Below are 16,373 nucleotides of genomic sequence, written 5' to 3'. Positions count from 1 at the left end.
GAATTATATTCGTAGTACTTTATTTGGAACGGTCTTAGTAATACAGTATTTATAAAATAACAAAATCGTTCCAACTTGTACTGATTTTTGGGACGGTCTTTATAACACATTCCGTCTTAAGCAAACTCATATTTAGGAATGGTTTTTCGCATAATTGCTAAGGTGCATACTCAAAATCGTTCCAAATTGTACCTCATTTTGGAATACATTTAATAACTGTCATCTTTTGGACATCAATTATCTCACATATCGGAACGGTTAACTCAAGACCGTCCCTAATTCTAATAATGTGTTTCAAACAAAATTTCAATCATTTACCGTTACTATTTTGGAACAGTCGTAAGAACAGAAGTTGTAATATTTTGGAATACATGATGGCACGATTTGGCCGTTCCAAAAATAACCCACAAAAATTGGGGATCACGACGTTATGTACCAAATTTCATTCCTAATGTGTCCCAATACCCGTTCCAATGTGAAATGGGCTTTGGAATGATTGACTGATCTATGTCAAATCTCATATTTTTTTGTAGTGATGGGTTGAGCTTAAACAGCTTATAAGATTTTAAACATTTGATTTTGAGATCATATAAGCTTTTTAAGTAGAAAATAAAGAAAAAGTACCGAATAATTTTATAGAACTTATAAACTCAGTCAAACACCCTCTCAATCCTATAAGGATTCAAGCTTAAATTCTAATATATCACTGGGACTGCAGTAATCAAGTTACAATTTTTTGACATTATGCAGTAGTTATGTTTCTTTAGTTAGAATAGGGGGAAAATAGCATTCTTCATTCCGCAACATAGGGCCTTTACACTTCTTGTTTACTTAATTACGAAATTTTTATTTTTGATCTTATCATTTTTAAAAAGTAACACTTGTTGTTTCATGGTCCTTTTTTTTAGATATTTAACGAAAAAGGCTAAGTGGTCGTTAAATTTTTCAGATCGACTGAGCATTTAACGACCACGTCCTAAACACACAACTTTTTTAGTTAAATCTTTAACGGAAAGGTATGATAGAACTCAAATTACTATGTTTTGTAAGTTATGTGATTAAAAGTGAGAATCTCATTACGAATAAAATTATAAATATAAAGACTCTACGTTGTAGAATAAAAAATACTATTTTCCCATAATAATGATAACAAATTTGACCTGATATGATATTTTCTTATGGAAAGAAAAATCTATTAGGGGTAGCTGCAAACAAATAGTCGACACGTACATCTGTTGTTCATTCCAAGCCTTTTATTTGTTGATAACTAAAAAAATAAAAGAAAATTAATACGTAACAATCTCTCTCTCTATCAAAAATAGTTGAATTTTTTTCTACTATAATTGAGTGCAATACGTCCAATCTATTACTAACATTGAATGCAGACCAGAATTATTTGTTCACTGCCAAAAAGGAAAAAAATGATTATATTCTACGCTATAGATGACCGGCGCATTTTAAAAATTATTGGGAATTGATATTTATTTATCATGATAAAATAAAATTAATATAAAAATTTTGAATTTTGATCACGATTAAATTAATATTTACTATAGTTTTAGTTGTATTCAAAGCATTTGCTATGATTTTTAAGCCATGCCTAATGTTTTATAGCATAGACAACAACTAATAATTGTTGAGTAACCATGGCTAATTAGTATTTGCACTATAAAAAAATTAAATTTTCGCTACACTATAAATGACCATGGCTTAAAGCAGTGGTAAATCAATACTATTAACTACTATTAAATAAAATCAAAGTAAAAACTTAATATTTTATCATGATAAATCAATATTCGCCATGATTTTTAGTAATAGCCGAAATATAACTAATATTTTCGCTGCATTTTCAGAAACAACGACCAATAGTTGTTGCCAAGCCATGGAATTGTCACAATTTTAGTTTTTAGACCTTAGTAATTTACACAAAATGTTAGATCTTTTTAGAAAGAAGTTTATGAAGTATTTGAATAAAATAAGATTATGTAATTTATAAATATGTTAATAACGCCAAATTTATTATTTATTTGAAGGAATTCATTTGTTAAGATCATATAAATAAGTTATCAATCTTGTACTTTTCTTTTAAAAAAAAAAAAAAAGAGAGAGAGAGTCAATAAGTCCTGACATCTTAATTTTAGAATTAGCGTATAAGCTCTTCTCTAAAAAATCTACCAAGTACTTTGTAGCATCTTATAAGGTATTAAATATTTTATAAGATGTTTTGAAGAGCTTATAAGCTCATTCAAACATATCTCTTAATTAATACTAATTATCCTCGGGGTCTCTTAAAGAAGGCCAAAATTCTTTATTAGTCCCTCATTTTTACTTTTAACATCACTTTAGTCCCTCATCTCGCTAATGAACTATAACATCCCTCATTTTTTTAAAATGTGTCGATATAATTCTTGACCGTTAAATCCTAACAAAATCTAGATACAGTTGATGAAATATCCCATCAACTAGAGGTAACATAGAACTTTTATTTATCTTATGAGGTAAATTATACGTGCACTTTTAAAATTTATCATAATTATAAATATTCTGTTGTAATTTTCAAAATTATAAATATCCCTTAAAATTAACGGTCGTTTAACAAATACCCCTTGTGACAGCCCATTATCAGAAAATATTTGTTACACTACCGTTAATTCCAGTGAGTATTTGTAACTTTTCAAATAACGAAAAAATATTTGTAATCATGGCAAATCTTAGAGGAGCCCGTTGTAACTTATCTTTTTATTTTTGGGTAAATTACATTGGCACTCTTGAGGTAGGCCAAAGCATGCTTTCATAAAATTACAGCTACACCCTCTGAGATTGTTAGTGTAATATTTTTCAGGAGGAGTGCGTAGAATTTATCTTTGAATATGGTGTATAATATTAAATACAACTATAACATCAAATAATATTTACCGTTTGATCCTATTACAATAGTAGTAATTAATAAGGAGCGTGGGATTGTCGTACTTGTAGGACATGCAGAGACATGATAGCATCATAGAAAACATTGTACGCTATGGTGAAGTGATATGTTATATTGTTGCGTACTTGAATTTCTCAGATACTGCGCGGAAGACAAGAACTTGGTGTCTTTCGTAGTCGTCGTCGTCGTCTGTGTAATCCAAATCCTTTTAGGAGGAAGGCAGAGAGAGCAGATCAGCTGAGGGCCATTTGCTTTCCACAACAAATGTTTGTCTCCCCATTATTCTTTTTCACCTGTCCACCGTGAAAATTCGTGCTACCTTGTTTTTTTACCTATTCATTAAAAGAAATATGATTTTTTTATTAAAAGTAAATTACTATGTTTAAAATTAAGAAATCTTGTAAATATTAATTAGTTATAATTTTGTAAATGAGATCAAAATATTAATAGATACAAAATTCATGGTAGATATGCCTTGTAGCTTTGATTTATCCATGTTGTGCAAAATATTATCTGCTCAATTTTTGTATGAATCTCATGATTTAGTCTTGAAAATAGATCTAAACAGGGAGGATGTCTTAGACCAGCCAGTCTCGTATCGAAGTATTGTTCGCTTTGGCTACAATTCGATAGAAAGGAGTCGCATGATTTTGTCCTATTAAGACATCCTGCTTTGGGAGAAGGGAAATAGCATTTTTAAACATATAAGTAATTAGGTTCTTTTCATTTTTTGTTCCATTGATTACAGGATTAACACTTTTAATTCTATAACTTATAAAAATTAACACATGTGCCGAGCTCGTGGCCATTAAATATTTTGTCTGGATGGGAAATTGGCCCTTTTTTCTATAGAAGCATATGAATGCTCCACTTGATCTACTTGATTCACTTGTAAAAGATATAATTCTTTGTGTTGCTTGTACTTGGCTTTAACTTACAAAAATAATGGTCAAGTGCCCGAAATCATTAAATCGTAGATGAAAAAAATAAATGAGGACCAAAAGTGCTCCTTTTTGTAAATTACGGAACTAGAAGTGTCAATCTCATAATGAATATGACCAAAAATGAAATAAATCTAACTTATGGGACCAAAAATATTATTTTTTCCTTGGGAGAGGAAGCATTGGGGTTTATAAATCGCTCAAACTCATTGTCTGTAACTAACATGGGATGCTTGACTACATTAATGATAAATATTTTCGACATAGTTAAGATCATGATAAATACTGATTAAACATACCTAAACTTAATGGTCGAGTTTTGGTTTCGTTGTCAAAAGCCTCATTTTTAAGTGCCATATTGTTTAAATTGTAAACTAGCATTGGCTTTGTTTAACCATTATTACAAGAAAATAACTCAATGGTCACAAAAAATTTGATGATAAAACTAGTGTCAAGTTAATTAACAAGTAAACTATTGTTACTAACTTTATTATTTAATATATATATATATATATTTGCCAAATTCTTTAGTATGTAAATTTTTATTGTTAAATTCGGTTAGCAAGTAAAGTTCTCGTATTAAATAATATAAATTAGTCGAAAATTTTACTTGCTAATTAGCTTGATACTTATTTTTCTTTTATTGCTATTGAACAATTTTGTCGTAGTACATAATAGATAAATTAATATCATGATTTCAAGTTATAGTCATTTATAATATAGTGAATAATTAATTATCTTTTGTAACATATGAATCCTACATATATTATCGAATTGAATTTTTTATTCAATTTAACATGTATATGCTACTTGTAAAAAATATTTTCTAATAAAGCAAATGACATCGACAAATGACATTTATATATTAAATAAAATAAAAAATGTAATAAAATTCATAATAGAAAATTAATATGAAATACTTACATTTGAATTATTTTAAATTTGAAAAAAATGAAGGTGAATTAGGAGTTGAGGGTATTAAATGCAAGACTTTATTATGTGAAGTGACGTGATTGTATTATTTAAAGGTGACGTCATAATTAATAAATTCATGGAAAGGAAAAAGTTAATAGTAAAAAAAAAGTAAAATTTAAATGATCAGAGATTGAAACTATTAAAAAAATAAATAAAAAAAAAACCTCAATTAAGGAATGCAGTTCGTCAAATTACAATGACGTCCTTAGAATGTGTTGTCATAATGATCAACTCAAAAAGAGCTAAGGGCAAGAAAGTAATCTGCCTTCGTTGATATAATACAAACAAAAGTGTTTTTGGGTGAAGTAGCACTTTTATCCCATATTTTAGAGTAGATATATATTTTACATCCAAATAATTACAAGATTTTATTAATGGTCTCATAATTTTAAAAAAAAAATTATTTTTAGTTCTTTTATTAGATTTTTTTGTAGTATTTCGACAAAAAGGCACATGCTAAGCGAATCGTTGTTAATTCTTAGATCACTTTTACTCCTATTGTTTACGAGATTCGTATTAGTAATTTTATAAATTATAAAAAAATCTCAATTTTAGTTTTCCGTCAAATTTCACTACTGAATAACGGCCACATGCTTAACACGGGCCTTTCTCGTTAAAATATTAATGAACTCAAACAAAATGACAAAAAATGAGAATTGTAACTTATGAAAGTAATAATAAGAATCTCATAACCGGACAAAAAATGCACTTATCTTAAAATACAGGACGTAAAATGTAATATTTTCATTTTTTTGGCTTTGATTTTAGGTTCTAGTGGAAAATCCTAAAAATACATATTTTCATCAAATTATATTTATATACTTTTTTATTTTATTTTTTGTAATAATTATTTTCCCACTTTATTTCTCTCTCGCAATAAAGAAAGTTAGATTGCCTCTTTAAGAATGAATTATTACTTTTATTTTTTTTGAGATAGAATGAATTATTACTATTGTCAGCTTCTTTTGACTAAAATGTACTGTACTATTGCGTGGCTGCACACACAGACACACACACTCTTAAGAAATTCTTTTTCTAAAAAAAATAAAAATTAAAGTAAATAGATTAAGAGAATGTCTAAAATAACTTCTATTTTTACAATGAAAATAAATTATAAATTAGATAAAAATAAATAAAACTAAAATTAGAATATTTTAAAAAAAATAACTTAATATTTTACAATTTTATTGTAAGTTGCAAAAATTGATAAATAATTGCGTACGTCTGTGTTTGCAAAAACTTTGCGTTTTTAGAAGTGTTCAATTTTTTCAGAAAAAACGGATAAATGATTAGGATGTAAAAATTGGGATCATTTGGAAGTAACAATTATAAGAGAGATTAAAAAAGAGAAAAATGCAAGCAATCCTCTTGTGATATCGCAAATGAGTAAATTACTCATTTATGAAAAATAAATAACGATTTACCTCCTTGTATTTTTAAAAATACAATAATTTATCCCCCTACGATTTTTAAAATGAAGGAATTTAGGAGGTAAATTGCTTCATTTTAAAAAGTATAGGGGGGTAAATTGCTATATCTTTTTTATAGGAGAGTAACGTGCTTATTTTCAATATCATAGGGAAATAAATTGCTATTCATCCGATTAAAAAATGATGTTGGAATACTTGTTACAAAGTGTTACTTAAAAAATTTAGAAGGAGAACGCTAAAAAACATAAATTACAGTATAAAAAATTACATTTAAGCCTTTGCCGTTACAAACACCGCATAAGCCTAGAGAACCCAAAGTGATAATAACTACAACAATATACATACATACATACATACATACAGAGAGAGAGGGAGAGAGATATGGTGTGTCTACTGTTGATGGAGTTGAGTGTTTACGTTACGTGAGACGAAGCCCCAAAAAAACGTATAATTGCACGTTTTTAGGTTCTTTTGGAAAGACGCTTTTTCATTCCATCTTTTGGATTTGATGCTTTGACTTTTGGACTCTCTCTCTCTCTCTTTTTGGATTTAAAGGTGAGTCACCCCACCCACATGGTCTGTTCCCTCACTCATCACCACTTCTTATCATACCCCCACCCCCCCATTTCCATTCATCTTAACCTTAATCACTCTCTTAAACTTACTTTTCCAAAAGTAAATACTAATTAATTAATACATAGCTTGTCGGAGTAAAACCAAATTAACCCAACCCTTTTTCCTTCCTCATAATTCCAAAAAAAAATTATTAATTAATTATTTATGATTCACATTAACATTCTCGAACGTTGGACTAAATTTATTTAAAACATCTTATGTTTTATGAAGTATTTTTAAAATTTATAAAATATTTAGATCCTATCTTAAAAATATGTTCTTAAACGTGTTTAGTTAGATTAAATAAGACTATGTTTGAAATGCCAGTTTTGTTAAAATTTTAAAAATAAGCTGAAAAATGGGAATTCTGCATTTTTCTTTGTTACAGATATTTATAAGCTCTTACCATTTTATTTTTGGATCTTATTATAAGCCCGTCATCTAAAACTTTTACAAAACACTTTTAACTTTGTATATATAAGCTAAAATGTTTTAAAGAGCTTATAAATTCAGCCAAACACCCTCTCAATCAAACCATCCATTTATGCAGCAATTAAGCGGATTATAATATATAAACCCTCATATATGTACGATAATGATGTTACGAAATGAATTAATACTTTATCTATTAATTAATGTTTGATAATGAATTGTATTTGTACTTATTTTTTGAAGTCGAATGTATTGTTCGACATTTAAATATTTTTTAGGTATCCCATCGATGTGATTGATGAACTGCTCAGACGATATATACTGATATTATTATTTTTTCACTAATTGTTTTAACTAAAAAAGTTAATAAGTAATTAAGGGTAATTATAAGGTTGAGGTAGAATTATAATAATGGATTAGGAGAGTGGGGGCATGCAAGAGGAAGAAATTGATAGATTCCAAAAATGTTGGACCCCATCTTGTTCATGAATTGATGATTAGGGTTGGTTGGGGTATGATTTACATGTATATAAGATAAAAAGTGACCCCATCTTCTCTTTAGATCCTTCTTAACAAAGAAGTTGTCATTCAAAGAAAGCTTTTTTGGGTTGTAAATAGCACCTTTTCCCATCTTTTTTATTCCTTTTCCCCTAGTGCATGTGTGTGACATGTTACCACTCACTACTCCCTTTTGGGTGTTACTTTTTGTTTGTTTTTCATCTCATCACAAATTTCAATATACCCAAATATATATATATATATATATATATATATATATATAGGGTTAATTACATTTAAACCCCTTTAAAAATGTGAAATCACACTTTCTATAAAAAAAAATTTAAAATTATACTCACACCCTTTTTAAAAATTCATTCTTTACACCTGACTCTCTTTCATTAAGGTTTGGATGAAAAATACTGATATTGACAAAAACATTACATAAATTTTTAATTTTACCCCGTATTTAACATTCTCCTCTAATAATTTTGTACTTATGAGGGGGGAAATGTATGATGTTAATCTCACTCAATTTATATATATATATATATATTGTTTTTATCTCTTTTAAAGTACAAAATATATATGAGAATATTAAATGAGGGACAAAATTACAAATTTATATAATTTATTTAGCTAATGTTAGTGTTTTCCAGCTAAACTCTAAGGAAAGGGAGTTGGGTGTAGACATAGAATTTTCGAGTGTAAGTGTAATTTCAAAACTTTTTGGAGAAAAAGTATAATTTTGTATTTTCATAAAGGGGTCTAAGTGTAATTAACCCTATGTATGTATATAGTACCCAAAGAAAAAGATATTTGTTAATACTGATCAAGTATACTTTAAAATAGAATTTCGTTCAGAATCAATATATGAACTGATAAACATTATATTCATATATATATATATATACCCCATGTCATTTCAAGAAAAGAGAAAATGAATTTTCTTGTGGGACTGAATTAATTTGAGAAAATGAATTTTCTTGAATTCTTTTGAAGGGGAAAATTTAAATAAAAGAAGAAGAAGAAGAAGTGTGAAATTTGAATGTTTTGTCTTTCATATGGAATGATGCATTAAGTGGAAGTGAAGTTGATGGATTGGGAGCACATGGAGACTAAAAAGGTCCCCTTCCCATAAAAGTTTCAAACACATTGCAACCAAAAAGAAAAAGAGAAAAGGGATGAAAAGAAGAGCAAAAAGGAGAACAACCCATGCTCCCTCACCCCTTCTCCTTATGCCTATTTGTACTTCTACCCTATTTTTTATTACTAATACTTTAATATTACTTACTAAAGTAAAAGCCAAATCCATTGAGTACATGACTATGTGGGATGTGTCTTGTGCGTTTGTGTCTGAAACAGAGATCATGGATGCTTTATTAACACATATATTGTATGTATTAATGAATATATATTGATTTTACTTGTATTCACATTCTTATATTATCCGTTCTTATTGAAACAGTATGATTTTGCCCTCAAATATACCTAACTAACCGATCATGTTAATTTTTCAACTTATCGCAGCCCACATCTTCACTTGCGGTGGCCGATAATCATACGAAACTCTTCTGTCATAAAAAATCATATTTATACTTTTCTTTCATATTTGTTACATTTTCAATTTACCCGTATATGAGATTTTTAATACGTATCGACTGCAAATACATGAATATTAAAAAGAAAAAGAAAAGGGTAGTTGGAAGTGAGTAAGGTTTAACCTAGAGCTCACTATAGTTGGTCTCTTATCTGTCTCTTTCTAGAGGCATTTTGGCTTAGCCCTTATGTCCATTAAGATTGAGTTTCTTCAATTGCTTTTCATGCACCTCTACTTGTTGCCCCCAGTTTCAATTCTAGTGGCCTACACTACTCCTACTTCACTTTATCATTGATCCCCCCCCTCCCCCCCTACGATTCTTGATTTTTTTAATACAATTAGTCGTACATACTCGATGTGTATGCATAATTAGAAATTCCACCTGCAAAAATAAATTATTTTTAAATGTATACGAATAAAAGTATTATTGATACAACTAATTAAATGAAGAGATTGATACTTAAAAATAAAATGAATATTAGTAAGGGCATTGTAGTCAATTTGAAGGCCTCGAAACTTAATAAATAGTATAAATAAATAGATAAATGAAATGCGGAATTACCATAAAACTTTCTCCACATTTTCTCTGTCGAACAGAGTTTAATTATTTATTTTTGCAAGTGTTATACTACAAAAAAAAATGAATTATTTTCTATATTATAAATAGCTACGACTTAATAATTATAACAAATCAATACTATCTATCATTATCAGATAAAATCAGTTATGCAGCCACGAGTAATTAATAATCGCCATAATTTTTCAGCCTTGACCATAATAATTAATCACGAGAAAGAATCATATTAATTTCCTCTAATATTATACTTATTATATAATCAATTGATATTTTTTTATTAACTATATACCAATTATATGAAAAACGTACTTTACTCTTAGATCGATCAATTTAGAACAGAATTTCCAGAACTATTGAAATCCATAAATTTATGATAAAGTATTTTATTTCATTTTCAATACCTAAATCTCTATCAAATTATTTACCAACCATTAATGTATTCCAATTGAAAATAAGGTTCCTAGTAGTGAAAATAATAAAACTTACCCAGCCCATATCTGTACCAAAAATATCAAATTAATTTGACTTTGGGCTAACCAAAAATGTTTAGGCCCAATATGAGCCCATTTACCAACAGGCCAGTTTAAATATTCTATTCTGGGCTTCCTTTAGATGTGGCCCAAAACAGTTGTATACATAAGGATCGGCCCTCCTTTATTTTATTTTATTTTTTGAAAAAGTGGATATTAGCAAATAAAAATAAAGGGATGATATTAAAATTATCATTAATTATATATGTTAAGTGGAACAATTTTTATTTTTTATTGTAATAATTTTTATAATTTTAATAGTGATAATATCTAAATAAATACTGGCAATAATTGACGCAGAAAAATGTATGCATAAAGTTGTCATTGGTATAAACACGTGTATAATAACAGTGCAATGACAATAAAAATATAACCTTTATTTTTTATATTGTCACTATACGTGCGTCACTAATTATCTACAGTGATAATTAATGTACAATTCTTGTCACTCATAATTATATTACTACAATATTAGAATTTTTGTCACGTAAATATATCTTTGATGCTAATTTTTAAAATTTCTACTTAGTATTTTATTCTTAATATCATTTTTAACTGCGGTCAAAATCGAAAAGTTCTACAATTATTTCAGAATTTTAAATTTCTGATAACGTCGAGTTATATATTCATTTAGTTTGACCGAATTAAATTATACCGAGACTTGGATACATTAAAATAGTGTATAGAGTACCGGTTCAATAAAAAATCAAAAGAATTCAATTTTAGTTCGGTGTATTATTGAAATTATTGTTTTTTTTTTTTAAATCGTACCTCTCATACATTTAATTATTCTAAATTGATATTTAACATTTATCTATATTTGATTATTTATTTATTATATTCATGTATTATCTGTATTATTTGGTACGGTAAATCAATATAAAAAATTGATACCGATTTAAATATCAAAATTTAAAAAAAATAAAATAACTAAATTTTAGAGGCGGGCTCGTGATATTTAATGATAAGTCTGTGATAGCGATCCTACCTGGGATTAAAGGTGACTTGACCTTTTTACTCACCTCTAGTAGAAAAAGGTTCCTAAAATGCCTTATCAATTACCCTATTTACCAAAATGTCATAATTAGTTTGTGAATAATCTCTCTGAATAATATTTTTAAATAACAATATATGTCGTCGGATAGTAAATAAATTTAATTAAAAAAATGATGTAATGAGAATTTTACTGTATTTTTTTCTTTTCATTTTGAAAAAGTAAATATTTGTAAAAAAAAAATCAGTAGGAGTGGATGAAAAAATATTAAAACTTATAAAAAAAATAATGCACTTAGTCAATAAAAAAAATCAAAAAATTTTAAAAAATAAATAAAATTATCACTTTTAGTCCATAAGGGCATTTTAGTTAATTCACCACAAAAAATGTGTGGAAATATAATGGAGATAATGGGATGGACTAATTGTTAGCCAGCCGTTAAAATCAAGAGGGTATTGGTATTTTTTCAAATAACGAGAATATATTTATAATTATACTAAATATCAGAAAAAATTGTTGTAATTTATTCTTATATATATATATGCCGAGAAGGAAAAACATGAAAAGAAAAGCCAAACAAATAATTATGACAGCTATTTTATTTCCATCTTTTTATCTATACTATTTTTACTCATAAATGACGGTTACTTACACTATAATACTAATATTTAATATTTTCCAAAAATATTCCTTATATATTTTTCAACCACCCTACTCAAATTCTTCTTCTCATCTATATATCTATACTAATATAATAAAAGAAAGATATTTTTTCATTCACAAACGACGATTTGTGACACTTGCGAAACTTTTTTTTTTGTCGATAATATATTTAAATTAAATTTATTTATTTTATTTATAAATTTATTAAAATGTGATATATTAATTTATATATTTTATTATTATATATAATATATTTTAAAATATAAAAAAAATTATTTATTATGTGCACGTGGAGGCAGCTTACTACAACGTACTAGTATACTTAACAATAATACGTTGTCAACTACAAAAACATAGTCAACACAATGTCATCTAAGTATTTTATTACAAGTTGGTATTCTATCTTTTATTTAATTTTATCTCTCTATCACACCCAACCCATCCCTCCATGTAAAAATCGCCTGATAGAATTGAATAATTAGACTCAGTTTTGCCCGGTAATTTTATAATTAATTAAGGGAGAATTGAATTTGGAATAATTAATTTTTAAAAAATGTAATTATAATAATTGAATTCACAATTTTTAATGGAATATACAAATACAACTTATAGTTAAATTTCAAAATTAATCTTATTTTTTAGGATTAATTTGAAGAAATCAAATTATTATTTTAACACACATAATAAAATGGATAATTAGATAATAAAATAACTGTCATTTGGATTAAAATACAAATTATAATTTTTATCAAAACATAATTTGGATAAAATTTAATTTCAAAATTAATTATCAAAAGAAAGACCAATCGAACGGTATAAAAAAGTTACGTTTGCACTTTAAATGCAGAGCAAACGGATGCTTATACTAGAAAAAAAAAATAATTACTATTGGCTACAATATTAGTAGCTCTGGCTAAAAACTATGGTAAATGACTTTATTAGCTACGGTTGAATAAAATCGATACAAAACACTAACTTTTCCACCATGAAAAAATTAGTTGTCACGTTTAAGAGTCATGGTCAAAACATTTACCATGGCTTTTAGCCATAATAAATATTTTAGCCACCCTCGCAAAAATCACGACCAACAACCGTTGAGTGACCGTAGTCAATATCTATTTGTTATAACTATTTGTTGTTAATCATGACAATGAATTATAGTTAACTATTATAATTCTTCTTGTGTTAATTTCATGAAACGTAGGCACTAATAAGAATCTTTCTCACCTAATCTTGTTGGAAAAAAAATAAATAAATAACATTCTTTGACTTCATTCACCAGCCAAATTGGACTTTTGCGTCTTAATTCAAATGTCTTCATCTCTGGCCATGTGCAGCGTTTCAAAACTGACTCAAGCAACTATAATATATATATATATATATATATATATATATATTCTACACTTTCGACAAAATTTTCCCGAGAGAAAGAGAGAGAGGACATGGCGGAATCATTTCCGATGAACGGCGGCGATGGCACTTACAGCTACACCAGGAACTCCCAATATCAGGTAATAAATATATCCTATTAATGTTTTCAGACACTTTTGTTCTCTTGTTTCTACATTTTCGATTAAATTTCTTTTTACCAAATTTAACACTGTGAAAAGAAAAGTTGGATTATTCTTTGTAATTAAGGCGGTAAATGATTCGAGGCAAGTTGAATAAATCATTGTTCAAACTTATTTGAGTTATTATATATCGAGCTTAAAAAATTGTGTTTGAATTTAATTTGAGTATTGATCTAATCAAGTTTTAATTGAATCAAATAAAAATCGAGCTTGAGTAATTTGATATTTTAATTATATTATACTATTTTTCTATTATCGAATCGAGTTCGAGTTGAGTTTGAAAGTTTAACGAACAAAAAATTGTGTTCAAGTTTAGTTTGTTAAATTCAAATAATCGAGTTCAAACAAGTTCTCATTTATCAATTTATGTATCGAAAATTTAGTTTATATTTCAACCCTAACTACTACATATATATATATATATAGAAAACTATGGTCAAACAAAAGCAATTCAAAAATTTAAATTTTGATCGTAATTTATTAATTAATATTTGCCATAAATTTTTACTTTTGATTGAATAATTAATTATAACAAAAAATCATATTAAATTTTTTGGGCCACTAATTTGCAGAAACAAGCTACAGATTCTGCAAAAGGAACGATCCAAAAGGCAATTCTTGACAAACTTGACACAGAAAACCTGCTCTCCGTCTCCAACACGTTCCGCATAGTGGATTTCGGGTGTTCCGTCGGGCCAAACACTTTCATCACCGTGCAAAACATGATACAAGCTGTGGAAAACAAGTGTTCTCTCCAGGGCCTGGACCCTGGAAACATCGATTTCCAGGTTTTCTTCAACGACCACACTGCCAACGACTTCAACACGCTGTTCGCCTCGTTCCCGTCCGACAGGCGGTACTATGCGGCTGCGGCGCCAGGTTCGTTCCACGGCCGGCTTTTCCCGCGGGCTTCGATCAGTCTGGCGCACTCATCGTATGCCCTGCAGTGGCTTTCAAGGGTGCCGGAAGGGGTATGTGACAGAAAATCGGCGGCGTGGAATGAGGGGAGAATTCACTACACGGGGTCGTCCGGAGATGTGGTGAGAGCGTATGGGGATCAGTTTGAGAAGGATATGGGGGTTTTTATGAAGGCGAGAGCAGATGAGATTGTGGAAGGAGGGCTGATGGTTCTGATCATGCCTGGAATTCCTGACGGGGTTTGCCACTCGGAGCTACTCTTTGGTATTCTCTTCAATTTACTTGGATCCAGCCTCATGGATTTGGCTAGTGAGGTTAGTGCAATAATGCTCTCTTTCTCACAAAATAGCTCGATAAAAGATCTCCACCGTCTCCTCCCTGTAAAAGATGACATAATTGACTGTAATTTTTTAACTATATAATAAAAGAAAAAGTTAAAGGGTTCATGTATGCAATATTGCTTCCAAAATTATTATATTACAATGATTTCAAAAATAAAAGAGTAAGAAAAATAGTGTGAATTTTGGACTTTCATGTGAATATGGTGCATTTTTAATACCTGTTGGTATCTTTTATACAAGTGAAAAGAAATAACAAAGAATATGATAATTATAAACAACTCTTTCTTTCAAATTTGTGATAATACCTATTTTACATGCATACCAAATCCAATCATAAAGCAAGAATTATGATTTCTTGTGCCGTGTACAAGAAATATATTTAATCATGATTAATTCTCATAATTAATAATATATAGTCATTGATCATGTTCACGCAACGGATGTTGGCCGTGGTTTTTGTGAAGATGGCTAAAATATTTGCATTGACTTTTGTTTTTACCATGTCTTTTAGTTGTGACAAATAATTTTTTCATGGTGGAAAATTAATTTCTTACATCGATTTTATTTAACTATGGTTAATAATAGTTATTTACCATGGTTCACCATAATCATTAATATTGTGGCAAATAATAATTCTTTTTCTAGTAATGATAGATTACTATAGTCAAAAATAAAAAATTGTGGCGAATACTATTAATATGAAATTCAAGCAAAAATCACTGAAAATATTTTGATTATAGCTAAAAACATTCCAAAAGTGGAATAACTACTCAAAAAATTTTTACTGCGACAATTAATATTGATATACCATGTGATTTTCAGATTACACATAGTTATTTAAAAGTACGAAAAAATTGTTTTTTAAAGTATTGTTTCTGAGTTTCTTCTGCCTTCTCTTTTTATCAGGGAATTATTGACAAAGCTGAAATAGACGAATTCAACCTGCCGATATACGCTCCAAGTGTTGGAGAGATGACAAAATTGATAGAGAAGAACGGCTGTTTCAGCATCGAGAGGATTGAGCTCACAAACCCCAGGTCGAAGGTTGATGAACCAATAGACGTTCACAGACTGATAATGCACCTGAGAGCTGGGATGGAAGCAGTCTTCACCAAACACTTTGGAGACGCTGTTGTGGACAAAATGTTCGACAAGGCTTTGGCAAAATGTGGAGAAATTTCTGAGTTTTTGAAGTCAAGTTACCCGGAATCCACTCAACTTTTTGTTGTCTTGAAGCGTAAATGATTTGCCCATTTGTCTTTTTTGGATTGGATGTTGAATGGAATTTTATAATTATGTTTGCGGAGCAAAAAAACCTATCTTTATTTTGGCAATATTAAATTCAATCCTTTTATCTATTAA

At 28.5% G+C, this 16,373-nt stretch overlaps 1 protein-coding gene across 1 annotated transcript; it reads left to right on the top strand.

The window, feature by feature from the left end:
• Window positions 1–13,532: 13,532 nt before the first annotated feature.
• On the top strand, window positions 13,533–16,373 carry LOC105155206 (loganic acid O-methyltransferase). Its single transcript, XM_088878376.1, has 3 exons — window positions 13,533–13,692; window positions 14,325–14,984; window positions 15,918–16,373. Exons 1-3 carry the CDS (start codon window positions 13,624–13,626, stop codon window positions 16,254–16,256), a joined length of 1,068 nt encoding a protein of 355 aa, XP_088734502.1. The 5' UTR covers window positions 13,533–13,623; the 3' UTR covers window positions 16,257–16,373.

The sequence above is a fragment of the Sesamum indicum genome, linkage group LG3, assembly GCF_026168435.1.
Source record: "Sesamum indicum cultivar Baizhima isolate 11 linkage group LG3, ASM2616843v1, whole genome shotgun sequence".
Lineage (NCBI taxonomy): Eukaryota > Viridiplantae > Streptophyta > Magnoliopsida > Lamiales > Pedaliaceae > Sesamum > Sesamum indicum.
Note: the sequence above shows the minus strand (reverse complement) of the source record. Positions and strands in the feature narration are given on the sequence as shown.

Coding starts and splice junctions, on each gene's coding strand:
- LOC105155206 (XM_088878376.1), top strand. CDS start 13,624: ATGGCGGAATCATTTCCGATGAACGGCGGCGATGGCACTTACAGCTAC. Junction 13,693..14,324: donor CCAGGAACTCCCAATATCAG/GTAATAAATATA, acceptor ACTAATTTGCAG/AAACAAGCTACAGATTCTGC. Junction 14,985..15,917: donor TCATGGATTTGGCTAGTGAG/GTTAGTGCAATA, acceptor TCTTTTTATCAG/GGAATTATTGACAAAGCTGA.